The sequence below is a fragment of the Colossoma macropomum genome, unplaced genomic scaffold, assembly GCF_904425465.1.
Source record: "Colossoma macropomum unplaced genomic scaffold, Colossoma_macropomum, whole genome shotgun sequence".
In the NCBI taxonomy this organism is placed as follows: domain Eukaryota; kingdom Metazoa; phylum Chordata; class Actinopteri; order Characiformes; family Serrasalmidae; genus Colossoma; species Colossoma macropomum.
The window spans coordinates 47,524,516-47,551,496 of NW_023494787.1; the positions used below are offsets into that span (position 1 = coordinate 47,524,516).

The 26,981-nt window shown below is 39.2% G+C and overlaps 2 protein-coding genes across 4 annotated transcripts in view; both read left to right on the plus strand.

The window, feature by feature from the left end:
- Positions 1 to 8,150, plus strand: part of atp9b (ATPase phospholipid transporting 9B) — an 89,814-nt gene extending 81,664 nt beyond the window's left edge. For 2 of the 3 annotated variants that reach the window (XM_036567609.1, XM_036567610.1), the window contains 4 exons: positions 559 to 667; positions 977 to 1,034; positions 3,617 to 3,820; positions 5,818 to 5,954. In XM_036567609.1, the coding sequence (XP_036423502.1) occupies positions 559 to 667; positions 977 to 1,034; positions 3,617 to 3,820; positions 5,818 to 5,954 (508 nt within the window). Of the gene's footprint in view, positions 1 to 558; positions 668 to 976; positions 1,035 to 3,616; positions 3,821 to 5,817 lie in introns of all 3 variants that reach the window. The other variant, XM_036567608.1, reaches the window with a different exon arrangement.
- Positions 8,151 to 20,360: 12,210 nt separating this feature from the next.
- nfatc1 (nuclear factor of activated T cells 1) overlaps positions 20,361 to 26,981 on the plus strand; it is a 108,707-nt gene continuing 102,086 nt past the window's right edge. The window contains exons 1-2 of the mRNA XM_036567614.1: positions 20,361 to 20,414; positions 20,737 to 20,925. Coding sequence (XP_036423507.1) covers positions 20,910 to 20,925 — 16 coding nt within the window. The 5' untranslated portion in view covers positions 20,361 to 20,414; positions 20,737 to 20,909. The remainder of the gene's footprint in view (positions 20,415 to 20,736; positions 20,926 to 26,981) is intronic.

Below are 26,981 nucleotides of genomic sequence, written 5' to 3' on the forward strand. Positions count from 1 at the left end.
GCTCAGAGTCAGGTCGAAAAAAATCAGACGTTTGACTGGTCTGAAACACAATCAGGAAGCCAAAAATCTCTGCGCCCCTCACAAACAACTCCATTCTCTCTCTCTGACGGTCGACTCCCACTGACCCAAAAATTTGCTGACCTGAGCCAACCAGCACAGACTCAGCCAGACAGGGAATCGCTGCTAAAATTGGGGTAAAAGTCATGTAGTGTAACACCGGCTTTACACTAACACATCTGATCCAGCCAATCAAAGAGTTCTGAAGTAGTTCATTAGCTGGAGCAGGTTTGTCAGATTGATCTCTGGGACCAGGGTTGGTGACCACTGATATAAATAGTTCTTGCGCTTTCAGTGCCAACCACTTTTTGTGGTTTCAGTGTAATTAAAAAAAACAGAGAGAGAACTGAGTTGAAATCAGATTGAATCGTGGTGAAATGTGACACTTCATGGTGCATTGAATCATTTCCAAAAGAATCCTAATCAAATTGAATCATTGAAGTCAGATTTATGTCCCCACTGTGCATGAACGTGTTAATGCTGTGCTGCTTGTATTCACAGCTATGCTACAATCTACACCATGTTCCCCGTGTTCTCGCTTGTGCTGGACCAGGATGTGAAGCCAGAAATGGCTTTGCTTTACCCAGAGCTCTATAAAGATCTCACCAAGGTAATCCCACAGAATAGATGTCCTCACTGTGATAAAATTCTTACAGTCTCACTCTTATGAAAGTGACCTGGTCCAAAGTTAAAGGAGTCTTTCAGTCAATGCATGAAAACAAATGACCACTTATTAATGCTGTTGATGTTATTTCGTCACGCTTATTAGTGGCTAGTAGATTCTAGTTATTGTTTGCCATGAATGCTCAAGCTTTTGCTTTAGAGTTAAACTGTTAAACTAAGCAGAATCCATATTTCTTTCTCTGTGCTCTGTTTGGTGCATTCTAACCCTCTGTCCTCTGACTCTGTCCCACTTTAGGGGCGGTCCTTGTCATTTAAAACCTTCCTTATTTGGGTCTTGATAAGTGTGTATCAAGGTAAATGTGTTTATTCATTTGTTTGTTGATGCCCGTCCCTTACGAACATGCTTAACCCTCTAATCCAAAAAAGCGGCTCTTTCCACCTTGTAATCTAAGCCTCTTAGTTAATAATGGTTTCTTAATGCATTTGTTGCATTTAATTTGTAAAGATCTAACAAAGCTGAAAGTGTGAAGATCATTGTTTCGTTTGTGTCACAAACTACCTTTTTAAACAGAAGAACACTTGAATATATGAATATACTTCACACTCTGATCTACTTTTATTGTTACTTTGATGAAGCAAATGAATCACAAGTGCTTCCATAGCGATATGAGTTGTGTCCTGAATGTGTGAACACTCTCTCAGTGCAGCCAGCAGTAAAGGCAGCGGCTTCTTTTGTAAGTGATAGAAAATAAAGCAGCACACAGAAAGCTCCAGTTCCACACGCTGATCCATTTTACTATGATCCACGTGGACATGCATACTCACCAGCTACTCTGGGGACAGACTTTAATCGGTTTGGTATGATAGGATTACTTTTTTTTGCTGGAAAATAATTATATGGGTCATTCTACAGATACGTCCACTTCTCTATCTGTCCATAGGTGTCACTGGTGTTCCCAGTCCTCATTGGTGTTACACATATGAAAGGTAACACCAGAGACATTTTTAATGAAAAATGCATTTTACAAAACGGCTGCTAGAGAGCATCAAACCACATGTTGTCAATCATGGAATATCCACTAAAATATGTAATTTAATCCATTTGTATTCTATTTTTTCACAATGACCTCAGAATAAAGTCGGTCACACCAGTGACTTCAGCTAAAAGCTTCATATGAAATCAGGAGCTAAATGAGAAAATCTCTGATAACTGAAAGACACAGTGGACTCACCATGTGCTTTTCTTCATAGATCCTCAGAAAACAGGTAAAAGGAAGTCGAGTGATGTCATCAGTGTGACTTTTATTTCAAAATAAGAGAGTTTTTGTTACGCAGTAACACCAGTGACACGACTCCTGGGGACAACAACTTTCATTATATACTTTATAATATTTATTTGGCATTTGTTTTCTTTATGTCATTTAAATCATATATTTCATAGTCATGTATAGATTATTGTAGTGAAAATTGCAGAACATTTTTTTTTCTTTTTCTTCAAAATATGGCCTTACCCTTTACATATGACCGTGGGGACACTTCTGTGGTGCTTGGAATTCTATATGATTGATTTAAAAACCAATATTGGTAAATTCATGGCTGAAAAAGGTGTAATTATTAAAATAACATATTGCTTTATTTTAAAATATAAATAAATTGTAACCCTAACATGTTTTTAAAGTGTAATATATCTCTAAATGCTAGGAACACAAAAATGGACATTTCTGTAGAATGACCCATATAATAGCTATAATATTGGCTAAATGAACCTCAAGGTCAGCATAGAAATCAGCGCCCCTGCAGGTGTTCTTCAACCAGCTTTCACAGACTCTCTTATCAAAAACATGCACACAGCTCTTTGCAGGAACTTACTCATCACTAAAAGAGGATATTTATTGAAAATATGTGTCTTCAGAATGCCAGCTGTAAACAGTAACAAATGGTCTGGTGAAGTTTAGGCCGGAAGCCAGCTCTCACACCACTCGGCTCTTTTCTCCATCGCGTAAATGGATCCGGCTGCTGCCGCCTGGCCTCACGGCAGGCGGGAAAGATCAGTGTCCCTGTCCGAGCGTGACATCCCGACAGCTCCTGCTTTTTAATTAAACCTCAATATGCAGAGAAAAGCAGCAGCGGGGGGAAATACGAGTGACGGCCTCATTTAATCCAGCAGTTAACTCCGAGGAATGTCCCGGGCCTCCTCCGTATGAAGAGGAGCAATTATGCGATCAGTCAGAGGCCATTAGGCTGAGCCGGGGTGGCGTTTATGATTAAAATGAAAACGGAGACTGATACAGTAGGCAAAAGGATCGAGTGAGTGGGGAGACTCCTGCGAACACGGGTCAGTGGCTGGAGCTCAGATAGAACACAGCTATCGTCTCACTCGTGAATCATGGTAGATCAGAATGATATGGCTAATACTTGTTAGCTGTTGAATATTAAGACAAACTCAAAGCTGGATATCTCTTGAAGTCCAGAAAAGAGTAAAACCCTTGCATATTATAATCATTATTTTATTTATTTTACACAGTACTGTGTAAAATTCAGAGACCACCCTTCGTGTATTTTATTTCCGATTACTAATTTTTCTGGAAATATTTCTGAGCAGATCACAAGAAAGAAAAAAGAGTAAAAGCTACAGAGAAATTGGCGCTGCTAACAACCACCTGGAAGACCTAGTAGACCATAAAATCTCATCAGATAATCAGTGCTTAAATGACATAAAAATGACACATTTGCCGGGTGAAATATGGCCTGAATGTTGATTTAAACATTTTTATGAATACATTATAGTGTTTTTATAAAATGATATAAGTGTTTATGTGGGTGGTATGAATTTTAAACAATTATCTAATAATAGTGCAGAATCAGGTCCTGCTTGATGACTCTTATCTCTCAGATTGGTCACTAACGCTGAACACTTCCCACATGTGTCCACCAGGGGGCATCCTGATGTACGGTGCTCTGGTGCTGTTTGATCAGGAGTTTGTGCACGTGGTGGCCATCTCCTTCACGGCCCTGATTCTCACAGAGCTGCTGATGGTGGCTCTGACCGTGCGCACGTGGCACTGGCTCATGGTGGTGGCTGAGTTCTTCAGCCTCGGCTGCTACCTCGCCTCGCTGGCCTTCCTCAACGAGTACTTCGGTAAGAGTGGCCTCATCCTGCCCCTCTTTTCTCCTAATGGCTCTGCTCACACCTGCTTTAAATTTATAATAACATATAATATTGTCATAAACACACCATAGTAGGTGAAGTGGAGCGCTCACGTCAGAATAAAGTACAATATACAAATACAAATACATTTATCAAGCCATGTCAGTGAGAATGAATGACAAGGCTTTTTACACTGAAGTGCATATAGAGCCCCTGATTGTACTGATGTTAATGCTCTCCTTCACCCACTGCAGTGCTTTTATGACTTTGAGTCAAGTTCTGCAGCCATTATTTGTCTTTTTGGTTGACTAAATATATAACATTATTATTATTATTATTATTAATAATAATAATAATAATAATAATAATATGAAGGGTTTAATTCCAAACTGCGTTAAAAGCCACTTTTATGAACTGTTTTTTTCATCATATAAATTGTTGGGGTGGGATTTACACTTGTTGTTACACAAGTATTACTGCTATATTATAATTAATGCCACCTTTATTAGACAAATAAAAATTTGACAAAGTGTGTTATGTCAGATAATAATAATAATAATAATAGTAATAGATTTAATAGTAATAATGTTATGATTGTATATGATTTTATTTAATTATGGGATCATACAAATGTATATTTCACGTTTTATAAAACTTTAAATTTCATTTAAATTTCAATTTAATTTATATTTCATTTATATTTATTATGTAGTGCTTTTACCTGCAAAAGCACACTTGCTGCCCAGATACAGTGCCGTGGAAAAAATATTTGCCCTCTTTTCTAGTTTGCTTCATTATTATTGATTTGTCGCTTTTTGACGTTTGAAAAAGTAATATTTGACAAACTTTTTCAAACACAAATTCCCTTTTTGTTTTTTATTAGATGGTTTATTTATTTATCCATTATCCATTTAATCATTATGTTTAATTATTTATTCATTATCCATTTAATTATTATGTTTATTCATTTATTAGACTGTTTATTTAATTCTCCAACATGCAAACAAAGAAGGTTAACCAACATGCAAAAACCCCATGTGAAAAAGTAATTATCCCCTTAAAATGAATAACTTGTTGCGTGATCTTTAGTGGTCTTGCGGGGCCAGACGTGATCTCGTAATGAGAATACGCAGCTTTTGGTGCTGGATTGCGCCGCTAACACGGGTATGCCTACTTTAAAACCTGCCCCCAGGTTCCCCAAGTCCTCTTTTAACATCCAGAGTACAGTCGATAACACAAGCAAAACAAGCTTGCTAGAGAAACACTATTATTAGCAAATGGAAATATTTCACTTGAATTGATTTCACAGCTCTTACAAAACGTCTCAAGGTCGTCCCCAGACTCGTTACGAGATCACGTCTGGCTACACAAGACTAGATCTTCAAATACTTTTTTATGGCACTGTAAATAGTATTAAACAGTTTTCTTGACTTTACTTTCTATGGCTGCAGTATTCTTGGCTTTTAGCTGTCTTGCAAGTTCTTTGATGAGGTTGCATTTAGAAGGAATGAAGGTTCCTACGAAGTGTCCACAGAAAGATATATAGGGGCTTGCAAGTGCCATCTTGAGCCTGTATACCTGTAGTGCTTAACACCACTGCCTCACTGCTAAGCTTTTACCCTTTCTCTTCCTCTCTCTTTCTCTTTTCGGCTGCTTCACTGTCACTCAGGCATAGGTAGAGTGTCCTTAGGCGCTTTCCTGGGTAGGTGCTGTGTTGCTGGGTTATCTCTCTCATGTCTCCTACTCATGCTCTCATTCCCTCTCCTCTCCTTCACCCCATCGCCTCCCACCGTCATCTCATTCACATGCTTCTGGCCGTTCAGGAGACTCTGACTGTGCTGTGAATCAGTGATGCCTGTTCCTCATTTTCCAGAACATTCCACTGTCTCTACTCACCGTACCGCATCCCGCTGCCCCTCTGTCCAGCTGAACAATGCGCTCGGTAGCATGGAGTTAGCAGAGGCGCTGATAAAAGTTCTCTCTTTCAGATCTGTCGTTCATCACCACACGGGCGTTCTTGTGGAAGGTGTGCACGATCACGCTGGTCAGCTGCCTGCCGCTGTACATCATCAAATACCTGAAGCGCAAGTTTTCGCCCCCCAGCTACTCCAAACTGTCCTCCTGAGCTTCTCTTCAGTTTCATAAGGGCAACTTTGAAACACATCCATTGAGCATTTATAAGCATACATAGCGGTTTAACATGACATCAGCATAGCAGCTGTAGAGTCAAACTGTGGCTTTGATTCAGAAACACTTAGTGAAGCTGTTATGTATGCCTTATAAGTGCCTAATTAACATTTTATGCCTTGTATAGCTCATGCTGGGGAGTATTACCATTACTAGCGTCTGCAGCTGGCTTGTAAATGGACCGTATGAGCAATCACAGAAGAGGACTGTGAATACTTGAAAAGTCTAAGCACAAAAAAAGAGACTCAGAATGAACTGAAGTGACGGGAAAAATCGGGAAAAACTCGCAAACGATGGACCTTCGTTGGTCGCTTCCTTTGTTTCAGTGCACTTCACAATTAATCGATGTAAATGTTTACTTTTCATGATTTTTTTATGAAGGTTTGGAGATTTTTATAGTGTTTTATTTATTATGTACAATCGTGTGCATTTCTATTGTTTGGCCAGCAGGGTGGATTTCAAGTGAACGTTTGTAAGGCTCCTTAAAAGTAGTTCCGAAGTCCTTACAAATTGGATGTGACTGCAATATCAATACTTTCTTCTAATGTTCTTCTGTCTTAACTGCTGGATTCTCAAAGCTGTTTATTGTAGAGCGAAGGAGCGGTTTAGATGTTTGCCGAGGTGTTTTTCTATCCTCCTTGACTGCGTATTGCACGGTTCGATATGGGCAGCTTTGAATGACTCTTTCCACTGCGCTCCGACTGCTCCATGGAGACACCAGCTGCAAAGCGCAGGAAGAAATGAACCAAAAGAAGTGCCACCAGACTGAGTGTTCCCCACAGCGGGACTTCGTTCAGCTGGGAACAAGACTTTCTTACTTAGACTTTCTTAAATGTCCAAGACCATCAACTACGTTTTAAAATCAGTGGCTGTTCAAACTGGTGGATTAACAAAATGGCTTGCCAGTTTGCTTTGATGAGTAATCCATGCTCAGTGTGATCGTCAGCCTTCTCCCTGCAGGAGGAGCTCCGTAAATCAGCTGAATGCTTTGCAACACCACAAATTGCTACAGTTACCTTAATGTTTAGTACGGAAGCCTCCATAACTGTGACCTGAATTTCATATTTGGCTGTAACTACCATAGAAAATTGTCTGTATACATTGATTATTTTTCTCTACAGTTCATCCAGTTGAGATGTGAACCAAGTCTTTCAGAGCGGTTTGATGTGAAATGGTTCATTGTAGAAAAACTTACCGATGATTTCTTTACAGTGGTGGTGATAGGAACCAGGAGAAGGAGTGTCTACAACACAAATATAGCCATTTTATTTGCTGTCCAAAAACAGTTTTTATATGTAATGTTGATGCTGGGAAATCTGACCAAATACCTTTTTTGGGAGGGCTATTTTGCCTTGCAGTGCCCTGCATGTACCTCTCCACCATGAATGGATTTTAAAAATGCATTTTAAGCCAAAAGCTTCTGCATACTATCATAAAGCCACATCTCAGGCATCAGGCTGCATATTCATAACCATTTCATGTATTAACTTTCCTTGAGGGAGCTTAAACTCTTCAGACGTCTGGTTCCTATCACCACCACTGTGAACAGCTCGGTTAGTTTCTCTAGAGTAGAGCATTTCACATCAAACCACTCTGGATGACGTTTACAGCTTTATGGTTGAATTATGCAGGTGGAATTCCCTTTTAAGAAGCCAAAATATGAATGCTGTCACATGCAAGCTAACACTGCTACGCATTGAACTGACATCATACAACTGGCCTCATCAAAACACTTCAAATAAGCCAGTAAGCTCTGTCTCGTGGTATTTGAGAGCCTTTTGCAGTTCGATTAGCTGATGTTGGTATATAATAGTGTTGAAGTTTGTGTGCAGCAATGTTAGCTTGCATGAAGTGCTCATATCTAGGCTTGTTCTAAACAGCTAAGTGATTCATAGAATCCGTCTGCATTCAGAAAACATATGTACGGTAAAGCGTATCAGCTTTGAAACACTTTGGAACATACTATTCATTTGTCCCATAGCAAAATCCAGCTTAAGCTACGTTCACATTACAAGCCTCATTGCTCAAATCCGATTTTTTGCTCAAATCCGATCTCTCTGACACGATGATTCACACTCGTTTAGGTAAGTGATTCAAATCTGTCATTAATGTGACGAACCGGCGTCCTGAAATGACCCGCATGACCACATCCTACTCAGTAACGTCAGGTGAACGAATCACGTGCATCATCAGCACAAACTAACGAGCAGAACGAGCTTCGCTGAGAAGATAATTAACTCTGATCAGCTCTCAGCTTCATTATTAGAGCGAGACGAAGGAGAAAAAGGTGAGATGAGCTGCTTTTCCACCGTTTACAGGCTTTAACTTCTGTTCGGTGCTGTTCTGTTCGGTGTTGCCACGGTAACTCTGTGGAAAAAAGCACATGAATTCCGATCTGAGCGTCACATTAAGGTCACATCGGATACGTATCCGATCTAGGACCACATATGAAAGTGGCTCAGGTCGGATTTGAAAAGATCAGATTTGTGTGTCCACACAGCCCTGAAAACATCAGATCTGAGTCACATTAGGGCAAAAAATCGGATTTGTGCCACTTCAACCTGGTAATGCGAACGTAGCCCAAGACTCAGACTTCCAAATATGGGTATGATGCCAACTACAGAATTACACACAACTTCAGAGGTTTGGAATTGGCCAAATCTTTCTTAGTAAAGCCAATAATATCTGCTGTATATACTAATGAATTACAAACAAGCTTGTTCCAGGTGTGCATTACTGCTACCCTTCATATATAGTCTACACCAGAGGAACTTGCTGTATAATTCATTGGCTTGTCACAATCACAATGACCATATGGAGTTTTTAAGGACTTTCTACAAAATACACTGGACTTATTTGTACTCTAAAACTGTATTGACATGCTTTGGGCAGTACGTGGTCAACCAGAATATTTGAGGAATGAGTTTTATCATTCCTGGTGTTGTTTATGTTTGTTTACGCGAGAGAGAGAGAGAGAGAGAGAGAGAGCTTTTGAAATACTAAATGGGAAAATGACTAAGTATGCCAAACTTCTTTATTTGCCATCCGCTGTTCTTTTGCTTTTCTGTGTGTATCGATGGATTTGACGTTTGAGTTGTTGTGAATTGTTCAGTAACTCTTCTTGTGAGGATCAAACACGCACCGCGTCTTTATTAACCGCGTTCCAGTATCAAGCAGACACCTTTTATACAAACCACTGAAGTGTTGAAGGAGTAAATTAACCTGCTGAAGTGTTACAGTAGTGAAGATGACGGAAGCCTCTGTTTGCTTTCAGTATCAGACCACTTCTTTTTTTCTTCTTCTTCTTTTTAATAGTACAGTTTTTGTTGTTAATGTTATTGATATGACTTATGACTGAGAAATGACCATTAAAGAGCAATACAGTTCATTCGTTTTGGATTTTTTTTTCTTCATTTTATGATGTTACATATGAAAATCAGTCCCTCCAGCGAGTTTGTTACCACAAGTTTATGCAAAATCAGTCATTTTGATTTCTTGCGAGGGCTCAGTCTATCCAGTCTCTGCATTATTCCCGCATTAAACCTGTAAATCATATACACCAATCAGGCGTAACATTATGACCTTGTTTCTACACTTATTGTCCATTTTATCAGCTCCACTTACTATATAGGTGCACTTTGTAGTTCTACAGTTACAGACTGTAGTCCATCTGTTTCTCTGCATACTTTGTTAGACCCCTTTTACCCTGTTCTTCAGTGGTCAGGACCCCCATGGACCCTCACAGAGCAGGTACTATTTGGGTGGTGGGCCATTCTCAGCACTGCTGTGGTGGTGATGTGTTAGTGTGTGTTGCGCTGGTCTGAGTGGATCAGACACAGCAGTGCTGCTGGAGTTTTTAAACACCTCAGTGTCACTGCTGGACTGAGAATAGTCCACCAACCAAAAATATCCAGCCAACAGCGTCCTGTGGGCAACGTCCTGTGACCACTGATGAAGGACTAGAGGATGACCAACACAAACTGTGCAGCAGCAGATGAGCTATCGTCTCTGACTTTACATCTACAAGGTGGACTGACAAGGTAGGAGTGTCTAATAGAGTGGACAGTGAGTGAACACAGTGTTTAAAAACTCCAGCAGCACTGCTGTGTCTGATCCACTCGTACCAGCACAACACACACTAACACACCACCACCAGGTCAGTGTTACTGCAGTGCTGAGAATGATCCACCACCCAAATAGTACCTGCTCTGTGAGGGTCCATGGGGGTCCTGACCACTGAAGAACAGGGTAAAAGGGGGCTAACAAAGTATCAGAGAAACAGATGGACTACAGTCTGTAACTGTAGAACTACAAAGTGCACCTATATAGTAAGTGGAGCTGATAAAATGGACAATGAGTGTAGAAACAAGGAGGTGGTCTTAATGTTATGCCTGATCAGTGTAAGCTCTTTCACAGTTATTGTAAAGCGAGCATCTTATGTGCTTCATGCAGGGAAATCATGAATAATGCAGAGATGAGAGATGATCACATCTGCCCACTAATATTTCAGTTGAAGTCAAAGCAAACCAATTCCTGGACATTTTACACAAGAGCACTGTGGAAGCTGTTTGTACGTCATGCAACATAGTTGTGAACCACAAATGAACACTGACGACACTTTTCCATCGTTCAGTCACAATACAGCTTTACAGAAAATCCAGATCTGAGCCCCAAATGAGGGTCGCCAAGAACGACAGTGGCCAGAAAAACTCCATGAATGAGGAAGAGGAAGAACCTGTTAGAGGAACCAAGACTCAGAAGGAGAACCCATCCACCTCTGGTTGGAAGATACACCAGATAGCAAAACAGTAACTCAACAAAAGTACTATGAATAAAGAATAAAAGAGAATTGGCAATGAATATACAACATTAAATACTGAATGAAGAAGAGAAGTGAGCCCATCGTTAATTAAAAGTATTGGACAGTTATGAAACTTGATTTTTTGTGCACTTTTATGAACAATTTTGCACAGATGCAGACTCAGAGACTAAATCACAGTTGCAAACGTTTTATCAAAGTAAGTTTTAGAGCACCTCCTCATTTTTCCTGTTTATTGCACTATAAAAAATATGGAGCTAATTTCATATACTATTAGTTCCGTTACATCATTTCAGTATAAAATATTGAGAACTCTTTCTTTGAGAATAAGTGTTAAACACCCCCAAAACAAAATAGATTTTACTGCAAAAAATACTGAGAAAACCAAAAGTAGAATCACAAAAAAAACAATCACAAAAGAAGGTTGCGATGTTCTGCTGGAGCGGGGAAATGGCATAATGACACTTGAGAAAGCCCTTAAAACACTGACTTCAGTGAAAGGAGTCAGTGCTGTTTCCCTCTGACCACAAGGGGGCAGCAGTCTCTCAGCATTTAAGGTTAAGAAGTCTGTCTTTGTGCTAAATATTTTAAACCTTTTTAATTATATCTTTATTTTATGCTGTTTAAAGCCAGATTTGAGTATCACAGCTTTAGTGTCACTGCTGGTCTTGTTGAATCCGTATAGAAAGTATTTTTAAATGTGAACAAAATCACCCTAATTTGTAATGTAATACGACTCCTTGCCACACAGTTTTTGGGTTGAAGTAGTTGTAATAGTCGTAATAAAAATAATAACAACATTTTATTTATATATTGCTTTTCCCAAACTCAAGGTTGCTTATAAAGTCAAGGATATAACATGGGGGAACAAAACAAAAACAAGAAAACGCGTTATGAATGGCCTCCCTCCCGTACTCGCTGGTGTTCAGTCTGCCTCCCGAAGCAGGAAATGTGTGGTTTTATGGGGACCGTATGCTAATGTGATGGTCCACTGCTTCTAACAATCTAGAAACACATCCTTTCATCTCATCCTCTCTCTCTGATTGGCTGTATTTGCGGTAAACAAATTATAATTTGAGCAGAGACATTAGAATTTACAGATGTGGACCGAAGTGACGTAGCTGTTCTTCACATTCCTTTTTGAGATTTGAGATTCAGTGTTGTACAGGTTTGGCTGGGACTGAGTGTCTGTATTTTAATATAAATGTGTTGTGACTTTCTGGTTTGACCAATTTTTATCATCTTTATGTTGTATATTATAATTCTTTGTGAGAAGAGCTTTATATACATTATGCATGTTCACATAACTCTGTACTCTTTATGTGTGTAACTTTATGTCCGTTATGGGTGTAGCTTTGTTTACATTATGCACATGTAATTAAAATGTAATCAGTTTTGGGTGTAAAACTACACATCATACACATTTATATAGGTATACTGTAATACCTGTGTATAGCTTTATTATCATATAGGCATAACATTATGACCACCTCCTTGTTTCTACACTCATTGTCCATTTTATCAGCTCCACTTACTATATAGGTGCACTTTGTAGTTCTACAGTTACAGACTGTAGTCCATCTGTTTCTCTGATACTTTGTTAGCCCCCTTTTACCCTGTTCTTCAGTGGTCAGGACCCCCATGGACCCTCATAGAGCAGGTACTATTTGAGTGGTGGATCATTCTCAGCACTGCAGTAACACTGACGTGGGGGTGGTGTGTTAGTGTGTGTTGTGTTGGTACGAGTGGATCAGACACAGCAGTGCTGCTGGAGCTTTTAAACACTGTGTCCACTCACTGTCCACTCTGTTAGACACTCCTACCTTGTCAGTCCACCTTGTAGATGTAAAGTCAGAGACGATAGCTCATCTGCTGCTGCACAGTTTGTGTTGGTCATCCTCTAGTCCTTCATCAGTGGTCACAGGACGCTGCCCACAGGACGCTGTTGGCTGGATATTTTTGGTTGGTGGACTATTCTCAGTCCAGCAGTGACACTGAGGTGTTTAAAAACTCCAGCAGCACTGCTGTGTCTGATCCACTCAGACCAGCACAACACACACTAACACACCACCACCACCACGTCAGTGTTACTGCAGTGCTGAGAATGATCCACCACCCAAATAGTACCTGCTCTGTGAGGGTCCATGGGGGTCCTGACCCCTGAAGAACAGGGTAAAAGGGGGCTAACAAAGTATGCAGAGAAACAGATGGACTACAGTCTGTAACTGTAGAACTACAAAGTGCACCTATATAGTAAGTGGAGCTGATAAAATGGACAGTGATTCATAAGGCATTACAAACATGGCTATAGTTTTTACAAAAATGAATTACACTTATAGCCATGTTTATTATGCATTATAAATTGTTACCTTAATGTATTATAAGTAGAGTTAATAACATGTTATATTGTCAGTGCCAAAGAAGTCAGTCCCAGCTTACAGAGTGTGAAGTGAGATAAATAAGTTTACACTGTGGCATTTTCAGTATTTTATTTCTCACTGTGGGTGCTGTTAGGGCTTCACCTCTGGGGCTTAAATCCTGAATATTCAGATGCCCCAAACAGGCTGTCCAGCCCAGAGTTATTACTACGATGCACTTTCCTTAACCAGTTACAGTTCATCACAGCAATCCATGTACCCATCAGGCCCCTCCACTGAAACCCCCTCTGACATTTAGACATTTTAAACATTTCAACATTTATATATCACTTTTCTAAGTCAGGCTACAAAGTGCTTCACAGTAATAAGATTAAATAAATTAAATAATAATATAAAACAAATAACATAAAACCAAAGACAGTACAGTTTCATCCACAAACAACACAAACAGAGAACATCAGCTGTGTCCAACCTCGAAAGCTAAGGCATACAGACGTGTCTAAACATCTCGTTAGACTCAGCAAGTCTAATGTCTAAGGGCAGAGTATTCCAGAGCTTAGGAGCATATCGCTGTTGTCGGAATAAAACCTCGTATCTCCAAAATGACAACTTTACAGGAGAAGGAAAAAACCTACCTTACTTTTAATGTAAGTCAATGGAACCAGACTTTTTTCCAGGTAATTTCTGGTCATTTCTGTTGGTCCATTCATCATGAAACTAACGCCCAATGTACAGGACCACAAGTACTTTCAAATTATGTCAAAAACTGAAAAACGTCAAAAATGGAGATATGAGAATTTCGTCTGACAACAGAGATATATTGAAAAAGTACAGGCTCCCCTCTGTTTTCTCTCTGCCCTAAGGACACTAAAAGCCCTTGACTAGAGGACTTGTGTAATACCATTTGGATATGGCACTAATAGCTCATATATTCCAGCCCATCACCTGATATGTTAAAACCAACATTTAAAATGCACCCTAAAAGTAATAGGCAGCCAATGCAGAATTGCTAATATGGGTGTAATATGCTCTCTTTTTGTCCCAGTAATACTGAGCTGCTGCATTTTGGACAAATTGTGTCATAGCTCCTTGACTAAGACATGTAAATAAGGCACTGCAGTAATCAGGACGTGACTATTTAAAAGCATGAATCATTTTCTCTGTATCCTGAAGAGAAAGCATTTTTTTCTGATTTCAGCTCTCTCTCTCTATATATATATATATATATATATATATATAAAAACTGCTGTTGGAACAAAACCTTGTATCTCCATTTTTCAGTTTTTGACATAATTTGAAAAGGTCTGTTGCTTTTTACATTGTGTGTAAATGTCATGATGAATGGACCAAAAGAAACGGCTCAAAATGACTTGTAAAAATGTCTGGTTCCATTGACTTACATTAAAAGTAAACTAGGTTTTTTTCTTAAGAGTAAGCGAAGTTTTTTCTCCTGTGAAGTTACCATTTTGGAAATACAAGGCTTTGTTTTGTCTGTATATATAAAATGTAAAACCCTATGTGTATAACTTTACTATTATACACGTATAGCTATAATGTAATCCCCTATGGGTTTACAGCAACTTTCATGCAAAAGTTCAGGCACCCCTGGGGGAAAAATACGTATTTGGTTCATTTTTGCAGTGACGTAAACACTCTAAACCTCTTTTTTAAAACATTTTTTCTGCAAATATTAATGCACGGTTACTTCATATCTGTAACATGTAAATAAATTAAAATAGTAATTCTCACATTTACAAATGTTTTGACAACTTAAGTCAGTACTTAGACTCCTTTTGGCAGATATCACAGCTTGCAAATGCTTTTTTTTAGCCAGCTACACTATTTAAAAAGATGATTCTTTAAGGTTCTTGTAGAACTATAAACACTCAAAGAACCATTCATATTCTTAAAGGGTTCTTTGAGTGGTGAATGGTTCTTCAGATTGATGAAGAATATGTCGTATATGGTTCTATATAGAACTTTTTTTGAAAATAGTTCTATATAGCACCAAAACGGTTTCTTCCATGGTTGCAAGCTCAACATCATAACAATAGCAGAACCCTTTTTGGTGCTATATAGAACCTACACATCCGCCATTAATCTGAAGAACCATTTCACCATCTAAAGAACGCTTTAAGCATGCAAATGGTTCTTTGCGTGTTCATAGTTCTATATAGGACCAATGTCTTACTAACGAACAATGAAGAACCATCTTTTTAAAGAGTGTGGGAGTCTCTGTTCTTGTTACAGCATTTTCACCCACTCTTCCTTGCAAAATGCTTCCAGTTCTGCAATACTTTTGGGTCGTCTTGCATGCGCAGCATGTTTAAGATCTTCACACAGGTTTACTATGAGGGCCATTCCAAAGGCTTCAGCTTGTGTTTCTTGTTGTAGTTCATTGTGGATTTTGAAGTATGTTTTGGATCATTGTCCTGTTATAGAAGCCTCTTTTCAGCTTTAGTTTCTTGACTGACTGTCAAATTTGCCCCACTTGATCCCCTTGAACCCTTGATATTTACACTGTGAAGAATGGATCGTCAGATCAACCTAAAGAAATTACTTCATGTAGTAAAAACCAATTGAACTAGTTTTTATTCAACTCACAAAATGACTTTGATTGAAATGATCATTCAAAGTATTTATTTAGTTTAAATAAAACTAGTTAATTTATTTGTTACCACATGAAGTGTGGTTGAATTGCTGAGCCGTGTTTCACAGTGTAGTGCCATCCATTCTTCCAATTACCTGTGCAGTGTTTTCTGTGCCACTGGCTGCCACCCAACCCCAAAGCATATAGACTGCAGCACTTTTCACTTAAAAAAATAATAATAATAAATAATAATGATAATAAAATATAATATAGGGTGTCCAAATGTTTGCATACACCTGTACATACACCGATCAGGCATAACATTATGACCACCTCCTTGTTTCTGCGCTCATTGTCCATTTTATCAGCTCCACTTACTATATAGGTGCACTTTGTAGTTCTACAGTTACAGACTGTAGTCCATCTGTTTCTCTGCATACTCAGTGTCACTGCTGGACTGAGAATAGTCCACCAACCAAAAATATCCAGCCAACATCGTCCTGTGGGCAGCGTCCTGTGACCACTGATGAAGGACTAGAGGATGACTAGAAGATGACTAGAAGATGAGCTGTCGTCTCTGACTTTACATCTACAAGGTGGACTGACAAGGTAGGAGTGTCTAATAGAGTGGACAGTGAGTGGACACAGTGTTTAAAAACTCCAGCAGCACTGCTGTGTCTGATCCACTCAGACCAGCACAACACACACTAACACACCACCACCACGTCAGTGTGACCGCAGTGCTGAGAATGATCCACCACCTGCCCTGTGAGGGTCCATGGGGGTCCTGACCACTGAAGAACAGGGTAAAAGGGGGCTAACAAAGTATGCAGAGAAACAGATGGACTACAGTCTGTAACTGTAGAACTACAAAGTGCACCTATATAATAAGTGGAGCTGATAAAATGGACAATGAGCATAGAAACAAGGAGGTGGTCATAATGTTATGCCTGATCGGTGTGTAGGGGTTATATTGTAAGGGATAAAGGTATGGCTTCAATATTTGACCCCATACACAACAGTGTGTCCACATTCTTATGTGGTACCACTTGGTTTGGTTGGAAGGTAGGAGTCAATTAGGTGATGTTTTATAGCTGATAATGGTCCCAGTCATCTTCAGGCTGTCTGACTCGACAGCAGGACTGCATACAGGAGTTATGCGGCCTAGTCACCGTAAACGTGGCGCTGAATTCCTATGAGCTAAATTTAGCAACATAAAAGGAGGATCACTGCAGGCAAAAGTGCCTAAGCCTTTACCCATCATCTGTCATTAGCTGATCACAAGATAAACATGCACGGCTGGTTTTCCTGAAACTCTGTCATTACAGCATTCAGGGGCTTAAACAGTGTGGAGTGATAGGAGAAACGTTAAGGTGCTCGAGTAAACAGCATTTTTATTCCATAATTCATTCCATAAAACAGAAAGCACCGCATTTTTAGATGCACAATTATGAGTGGAGCTTTAGCCTTTAGCGCTTTCACAGGCTTTGCTATCAGAACTACACCGTCCACATTTGAATTTTAGCCTACAGTGATAATTCCAAACTCATTTGCATTTAATTTTGGGAAGTTGCTGTCTGTCCAGTTGGTAATCATTGAAAGACTGCTGGTGGTGAGTGCGGCTGTGGTGCAGCAGATGCAAATAATTATGTGTCGTCTGCGGAGCTACGGAAGTTGGGTCCATGTTCACTGATGATTTCGCCATGCATTAGAAATAAAAGCACAGTTTCTTTCTTTCTTTACTGATTTAACTGTACTGTTTTCATCATGCGCTTCATTAGCAAACCAAGTGATGTGGCCGAATATCAGAAATATGATCACTGACATCACCAGAGAAGCTGTTCTTCATTAACTGCAGGGACTTCAGTGCAAACTAATGGAGCTTCTCTTAGGTTGTAGTTGTGTGTAATGAAACTTTGGGCCCATGCACTGAATAATCCGATAAGTGCAGAAAATCAGACTTTGTCAGTAATCCGATCAACACGTTTACATGCACTTGAGTAATCAGATAATGGGGGAAACTCCGGGTCTACATGAGTCAGACAGTAATTGGATTTCTGCTTTGCAGCCAGCCAGTAAACTCACAGAAGAAGACGTGACGTAAACGTAACGTAAAACTCAAAGTTTTACCTGAAAATATGAACATACATCATCTAGAACATGAAGAATATTTAAATCCATTAAAATCCATTAAAAAATTAATTCCGTCAAGCATGTAGTCGGTTTCAGTTTCACTCCAAAAGCGTTTTGTTGCGTCTCGCGGGCGCTATGTTAAACGCCGCTTGCATATTTCGGGTGTCACGGTTTGTTTTGCACATGCGCAGACTGAGAAATCCGAAAGAAATCAGAGTAAGAGTTTACATGCACTGAGAAATCTGATTACTGAGCTAAAATACAGCCTCTTTATCAAATTTCTTAATCAGATTTCTAGAACTTGCTCCGATCTAAGAAATCGGAATGTGCTGTTTACACGACTATTTGAAAAATCAGATAACTGCAGATCAGATCACTGACGTTCTTGGAAGTAATTCACTGTGATGCGCAACAGTCACTGGTTTTCACTGGTAACAGTGACTGATTCTCATAGATCTGTTTCTCATTGCTACTCTGATAGGCCTCTAACAGTGGTCATCAGTTATCATTGGTTAATCAAATACTGTCCAATAATAGGCTGTTTTTTTTTTCTCTGTATTTATTACTGTATTAATTGTAAAACCTTATCCTCTCTTCATTTTGCTCTTGTTGTGTTATTGTTTTGTCTCCATTGTCGACCAGAGGAGGATGAGTTCCTCTTTTGAGTCTTGGTTCCTCTCAAAGCTTCATCCTCTTGCTCTTAGGAGATTTTCTTACTACTGTCACTCTTGAAGATGCTCACTGGGTCTCAGGCCCGGAGTTTCTGTAAAGCTGCCTGTTTTAAAAAGCGATATTTAAAAATGCTCTCATAATGTAACTGTTTACAGACCTTCACTGTTTAAAACTGAACTAAGAATTGTGTGTTAAATTTGAAAGTATCATTTAGCCAGGAGAATAAAAACAGCCTAAAACATGTTGAGCGTGTGCTGCTGCGAGTCGCCCTGAAGCCTCAAATAGTCATTTGAAAGTCAGAGGTGTCAGGATGGGAGTTTTTCACACCACCTCTTATGTATTTGTATATTAAGATTTGATGACAATAGTAGATAATTCACATCCTCAGGCAAGTTTTGACCGAATTCTCTTTGAATTCTCTTTCATTCATCAGATTTATCCACTTGGGAAAGGGGTCTGAAGCACAACCCACGCTAAAAATGTTCTTCCACACATTGTGTGCAATTACACATTTCCACCAGAGAGGTCTCCAAATCCCCACATCTGACGTAGTGCAGCTTTCAACAGTTTATTAACTTCTTAAGTAATTATGACCCCAAGAGACAATCTTGAGTACTTACATATCAACTGTTGACCATTTAAAAGGATTATTTCTGCTCCTGCCGTGTGCCTTATTATGTTGCTTTAATATTCTTAATTTTCTTGCTTTACAATTGTCAAGCCTAATCATTTAATAAGCAGTCAGTAATTGAAAGTAATGCAGTTTTTTTTTTTTAATAGCCTGTTAGGTATTGCTTTACTGTTTGTCATATATTTAAAAGGCAGTCCAGCATTGTGTTAAAAATCTGTGATTAGAGTGGTTTGGTGTGAAATGGTTTATTGTATGTACTCTGATGTCTTTACAGTGTCTTTACAACACAGATATAGACATTTTATTTACTATCCAAAACCACCAGTAAATCTACACTGGTATATGTAACATTGATGATGGGAAAATAGTGGAAAATCTGAATAAGTAAATTTTCTTTGTGGACACCATGAATGAGTTTGAAAAAATATGTTTCAGGCCAAAATGTTTTGAAAATCTCAGTGTCTCAGTCTTAATGTTTCTGTGTGATAACTTTCTGTGAGGGAGCTTTTAGAGGCCTTAAGCTCTTCAGACGTCTGGTTCCCATCACCACCACTGTGAACAATTCTGACTCATTAAATTTCTTTTAAAAGAAGCATTTCACACCAAACCACTCTGAATGACTTGTTTACATCTTAACCATTTAATTATATAGAATTTGTGGGAATGAAATTGTTGAATTGACCTTTAAAGATAGACTAAATCAATTCATTTTGATCCCTTACAATCTCCAAAGACTTTGTTTGACTGTTTACTTCACCAAAGTTGCTTGCTCATTCTAATTACCTAGTTTTGTTCAATGCGGTCCTGTTGTGTGAGTACTTCTGGGCGGTCTGTAACTTTCTTTTAAAATAGCCCCTGCCAAACTTAGACCAGTAATGTTTGTGTATAACTGTTGCTCAGTCGCTGAGCTCTTAGTCACTGTTGTGTCTGTGCCCCATGGTGGAGCTGCGCGCCGAGGCCCACTGTTTGCTCGCTCTGGCCCGAGGGAGCTCACGCTGGCCCAGAAGCCCCTCCCTCTTGGAAGGCGGCCACAGTCGCCGGGCAACGGCCATACACAACAGGAAACAGACCGGGGGATTCCGTCACTGCGCCGCAGTCAAAGGGAGCATTGAGTGGAGACAGGAAGGCTGTGTAAAGAGCGGAGGGGGGAGCTCCACGAGCAAGGCCAGCACTGTGTAAAATCCTCCTCATACTGCTGTTACTGTTTCTACTTTAAGCGCTTTATATGCTTTTCAGTGTATTTTTAAATGTGGCCAGAGTTTTATGACCCAAGCTCATGAATCACGTCGTAAAAGTAGCTAAAATAACATGTTTGATTACGTTCCCCTGTGAAAAATGAATACGTAAATAAGTAAAGCAGGCAGACAAGAGCGCTGATATGTAATTCCATTCTGTTCTAGGCTGTTTGTGAGGTTTATTCTCAAATTAATGTCTAATTAACACAGGTAACCTTCACAATTAAGTGCTATTAACCTTTATTCTGCTCATTAGTCCAAGTTTTGCCCAGAGAAGTTGTTTGAGGGTCCTGCGTGGGATGGTTCCCATCAGTGCACGTCATTCCAGCACACTAACCCACAAAACAGATGGGCAGATGGGCAGACCCAGTGGGACTCGACAGTGGAGGTGATGTCAGACCCCTGCACCCCCAACACACTGGACCGTGAAGGAACATGGACGGGAGCGAAGGTCAAAATGTGCTATTCGTTTATTTTAACTGCCTTCAAACGCGCTGACACATCATTTGCATCACCCCTCATAGCAAACTAATGAGTGGAGCTTTCTCAACACCTTCTGGACGTGACGACATTCATTCAACATCTGTAAAACGTCTGGACTTATGTTTCTTTTTACACAAACATGAATATTTTAAGTATTTGCTGTCTAAACAGTAAAAAAGCCTTCTTTGGAGCGAAGCTACAATGGATGGTTCTTTAAAGAACTGCAAACAAGACCCTCCATATAATGTAAAGACATTTGAAAGTTTCTCCAAGAACCAGGAGCCGTATTACAGAAACTTCCTGTCTTTTTGTCTGAACTTAAGATCTGACAGGTCAAGATACGATTTTTCACTAATTCGTATTAGAGAAGCAAATCTTACCTTGATTTAAGAATCTTATCTTACGGCATCTTATCTCAAGTTAGGAAATCTCAACTCACTCGATTAAAGTTGACAATCAACTGTCATGTCTGTTACCTAGCAACCGACCATACGCGCACAGCTGAAATCTAAACACATAATCAAAACAATCAAGTTAGTTAGCCAGACCGATAACATTAGCTACCGTTACTGATGTAAAAATGGTCAAACGAAACTAAAGTGCAATGAACCTAAGGTTAAGAACATTGTGAGAGCGCCCCCTGCTGTTTATCAGAGCATCGCCAGTCCCACAGTTTCAGTTTCAGTTTCCCAAATGCTTTAGCCAAGCACGCTAACATTATTCCTCCTAATAAACAGACACATGTTCAGCTCCGTCTCCTCATTATTCACCACCATCACTGTAGTATTGTATCATCAACATCAACAGACAAAGGTAATCAGAGGGACGGTGGAGATCGAGTCTGCAGCGTCTGGGGTTTTTACAACACTATTAGTAAAAAAACAGTCAAAGTCAAAGCACCGTTTTCGGTGTAGATAAATGTGACATCATTATGTCAGTTATAGTGAACTGAGCTGCCTATCAGTGCATAAAACAATAGAAACAGATGGTTAAACAGAAGTTAAGACCCTCTGGGGTTTATCTTAAAGTTAGGACAGTATTTAGGAGGTTTAGTCTAGTTAGGATGTTTCTGTAATACTGTTTTCTTATCTGGAGTTAATGATGAGATTATGAATTTTGAAATGTTGTTCTGTAACAGCTTCTGTCCTGAATTCAGTCCATACTGAAGTTGTCATGGTGACTAAACAGATAAGATTTCAGAGTTGAGAAGTTTCTGTAAGACAGCCCCAGATGAAGCAAACAGCCCATATTCAACTTTTTTCTTGAATTTTATTTTTATAACATTTCTGAGGTTTGATGTTCACAATTGGTCACATTTCATATATATTTTTTTTAATTTATTGATTCTATACAGCTTCAAATAATAACAGAACGTAATGCACTGATTACTGTCCAAGCAACTTCTGATTCAGACGGTTAATAAAGTAACAAAATTTTTGCATACAGTTTTTTTAAAGTGCCCATATCCTACGTTATCTTGTATTTTATTTTAGGTCCACTCATAGCATCTGTGTGAGTTTGTGTAGCAAAACAGTCGTAATTTATTTTTAACATGACCATTTTCGTACTTCTCTTTATCTCTAGGCTGTTTGAGCTTGAGTTTTTCTTACTGTGCCTGAAAGACTGATATAGGTAATTGAGCTCTGTTCTGATTGACTGCCCTGATTTTACTCTTCGATTAAAAAGCAGCACAGTCTGAAACTCTTCTTAGAACTTCAGTGTCAAGAGGCAGAGCTAAACTGCTGTAGGCTGGATAGGTGGATATATGTAAATTAGTTGTTTTGGTGACATCACAACTTGAAAGGCTGTTTCTGCAGCTCGGTTTCCATTCGTGGGCTGTTTAGACTGGGAAGTGAACAGTACATTTTTGAAATTTACATACTCAGACTTCAGACTTTCATTTCAGAGAAGTCAGTTTTACATGAAATGGGCCTTTTAAGGTGTTCAAACTGTTTTTTTGTTTTTAATATAATGTTTGCTGCCTCCTGGTGAGATGGTGAACTGCTGCATTACCACTAGCTCTAAACAGACAACAGCTGTGTCCACCGTAAACTACAGTGGGCTCAAGTATGCTTTAATTCAGGCTCGTCAAGCTGCCGACCTCTCGGGCTCCCAGAGCCATTGGTATTGCGGTTTACCCTCATCTAGCGCTCTGAATTCAGTTCATGAAGGCCTTGCTAATTAGCTGATGAGCTGAATCAGGCGTGTTTAATGAGGCAGTGTACTGAAGTCTGCAGTGTTGTTAACTACTTTTACTGAAAATGTACCCTGTGCGTATCGCTCTGCTGTGGATTTTGTAAAAGAATGTGAAAACTTGTGCTGTTCGCATAATCAGACACCCCCCAGCTCTGCAGACAGAATGAAGAATTTATGAGTCACGGAGTTACAAAATCTCGCTTGTATTCTCTCTGAGTTCTGATTCTCCGTGATTCAGTTCGGATCAGATCTTAGCAAGCGTAACTGGGATTGTTGAACACTGTGTGATGGTAGGCATGAGATGAGACCAGTTCAATTTCAGTATTTAGGGCTTATGATTTACTTTCAAGATTACACCGAGTGCGTTTACGAACACTTAATAATCTGAGAACTGCAGAAAATCAGATTTTGTCAGTAATCCGATCAACGTGTTTACATGCACTCGAGTAATCAGATAATGGGGAAACTCCAGGTCTACATGAGTCAGACAGTAATCAGATTTCTGCTTTGAAACTGGCCAAAAGAAAAAGACGTGACGTAAACGTAACGTAAAACTCGAACTTCATGCCGCAGCTTTTTTTTAAACATGGCGCCACTTTACCTGAAAATATGAACAAACATCGTCTAGAAGATGAAGAACGTTCAAAACCTTTATTTCGTCAAGCATGTAGTCGGTTTCAGTGTCGCTTCAAAAGTGTTTTGCTGCGTCTCGCGGCGACGCTTCTCGCTTATTTTCCGTACCGCCGTCTGTTTTCAGACATGCGCAGACTGAGAACTCCGAAAGAAATCAGAGTAAGAGTTTACAGCACTGAGAAATCTGATTACTGAGCTAAAATACAGCCTCTTTATCAGATTTCTTAATCAGATTTCTAGAACTTACTGCTAACATAAGAAATCAGAGTGTGCTGTTTACATGACCATTTGAGGTAAATACAGAAATCTGATTATGATCGGATTATTGAGTGCATGTAAACAGACTCAATGTATAAAAAGGATTTGATGTTTTAGCTACACAACATTCTTACATTGTACAAATATTATAGAACCCTTTAAAACCTTTAACCATGTCTCAGTCTCGGCATAAGGTGGACTCGGAACTTGTTCTAGGTTCTAGTCTGAGGTGATTGGAAACTGTTTTTCTATCATTATAGCAACAAAACCTTCAAAAAGAATGGAACAGCTCTTTCTCTACACACGTAGAACCATGAACACTCAAAGAACCCTTTGCATGATTAAAGGGTTCTTTGCATCATGAAAGCGTTCTTCAGATTGAAGGAAAATTTGCATTAATGTGCTGTAGATGGTTCTATATAGACCTTTTTAAAAAGGGTTCTTCTTTTTTTACATGCTTGACATCATAACAATACAAGAACCCTTTTGGGTGCTATATAGAACCATTTTCAAAAAGGTTCTATATAGAAACAACAGCACATTCTCCATCAATCTGAAGAACCTTGTCAAAGGGTTCTTTGGGTGTTCATGGTTCTATATAGAACCATTTTCTTTACTAAAGAACCCTTGAAGAACCATGTACACACAAAAAAGATGGTTCTTCAAGGGTTCTTTAATAAAGGCAGTGGTTCTGCTTAAAACCATGAGTTCCATACAGGACCATTTCATGCTTAAAGGGTCCTTTGGTGAAATTGTTCTTCAGATTGATGGGTCATGTGTTGATTATGGTTCTACATAGAACCTTTTTGGAAATGGTTCTTATAGCACCAAAAATGGTTCTGCTGCTGTTACAAGAATGAAAGCAACAAAACAAACAGAATAAAACAGTTCTTTCTCTACACGTTTAAAAAATTGGTTCTTCAAGGTCTCTTTAGTAAAGATTGTTCTGCTTAGAACTATGACTTCTACACTCTTAACAAAGATGGTTCTTGAGTGATCTTTTTGGAAAGGATGCTATATAGCACCCAAATGGTTCTTCTGTTGTTACAAGCTTGACATCATAAGCATAGCAGAACCCTTTTGGGTGCTGTATAGAACCCTTTTCAAAAAGGTTCTATATAGAACCATCTACAGCACATTCTCCATCAATCTGAAGAACACTTTCATGATGCAAGGAACCCTTTAATCAAGCAAAGGTTTTTTTTTTTTTTGCATGTTCATGCTTCTATATAGAACCGTTTTCTTTACTAAAGAACCCTTGGAGAACCATCTTTAAGAGCGTGTATAGAACCATTCCATGCTTAAAGGGTTCTTTGCATGGTGAAATGGTTCTTCAGATTGATGGAGAATGTGTTGTATATGGTTCTATGTAGAACCTTTTTGAAAATGGTTCTATATTGAACTATAAATGGTTCTGCTACTGTTACAAGCTTGTCATCATAACAATAGCAGAGCCCTTTTTGGTGCTATGTAGAATCACATACAGAACATTCTCCATCAATCTGAAGAACCATTTCACCATGCAAAGAACCATTTAAGCATTAAATGGTTCTATCTATCACCAATGGTTCTAAACAGAACCATTTACTTCACTAAAGAACCCTTGAAGAACCTTCTCTTTTAAGGTTGCACATGTTCAAATCAAATCTTTTGGGCTGGTTGAGGATCTAAGGCCACGTTCACATTACAGTCCTCATTGCTGAATTCAGATTTTTTGTTCTGGTCTTTCTAACATGACGGTCCACGTTTGTGTTGGTAACTCAAATCTGTCGTTAGTGTCAACGAACCTGCGTCTGATACGACCCGCATGCACACATCCTAATCAGGAACATCACGTGAAGGAACCACATGCATGCACAAGCAACAACTGTCCAGCAGAACGAGTGTTCATGAAGATAATTAGCTCTGAAAAGCTCTCAGCTGTTCGTTATTACAGCGAGGCGAGGCCGAAACCTGCTCAGATGCTTTTGTAGCGTTTACTGGCACTAAGTTCAGGTTCGGCGCTGCTGCCACGTCAGCGCTGAGTGCTGAATGATGGTGCATGTGCAGTGAAATCTGAGTGTTCTCATTAAGGTCACATCGCCACAAATCAGATGTGGATCTGATCTAGAAGCTAGTGTTGTAGTCAAGACCCAGACTTTTAGTAGTTGTGTCCGAGTCAAGACTGAGGCCAGACTAAGATTTTTTTCAGAATATAAAAATAAAACGATTATTAAATGATATATAGTATGAAAGATTCTTTATTATTATTGTAATATTGTCTTAGTCACACTTTCCATTGGAACTGGAAGCAAAGGTGAGGAAATTCGTTCTTCTGTAAAACTTATTCAGAAACATCAAAAACAAACTTATTCAAAACTTATGCAGAAGTAATATTTAGAATTAATTATCTTTGCAGCAAATTCTCGTTCTGCTGATTAGTTTGTTTGCTCTTCATGATGCACCTGATGCATTCGTGTGACGTTTCTGATTAGGATGTGGTCATGCGGATCATTTCAGAACGCCGATTTGTTTTCATTAATGACAGATTTCAGTCCCCTTACCTAAACGAGTGTGAACCATCGTGTCAGTGAGATCGGATTTGAGCAACGAGGCTTGTAATGTGAACGTAGCCAAAGTGGCTCAGATCTGATTTGAAAAGATCTGATTTTTGTGTCCACACTGCTCCGAAAAAATCTGATCTGTGTCACATTGAGGCAAAAAATTGTATTTGCGCCACTTCGGTCTGGTAATGTGAACGCAGCCTTATTGATCCTTCCATCATGGCTTAACTGTATATTAGTACAGGGTGATTCAAAAAGATTTATCCGATGTCAAAATGATTTATTTCACTTGTAAATCGTTACAGAACAGTGCAGTAAACTGTAAATGGTTTAAATGAGCATAAAGTTTATTATGTAATTGTACAAGGTCTCAGTATGAACCTCCTCCAGCTGT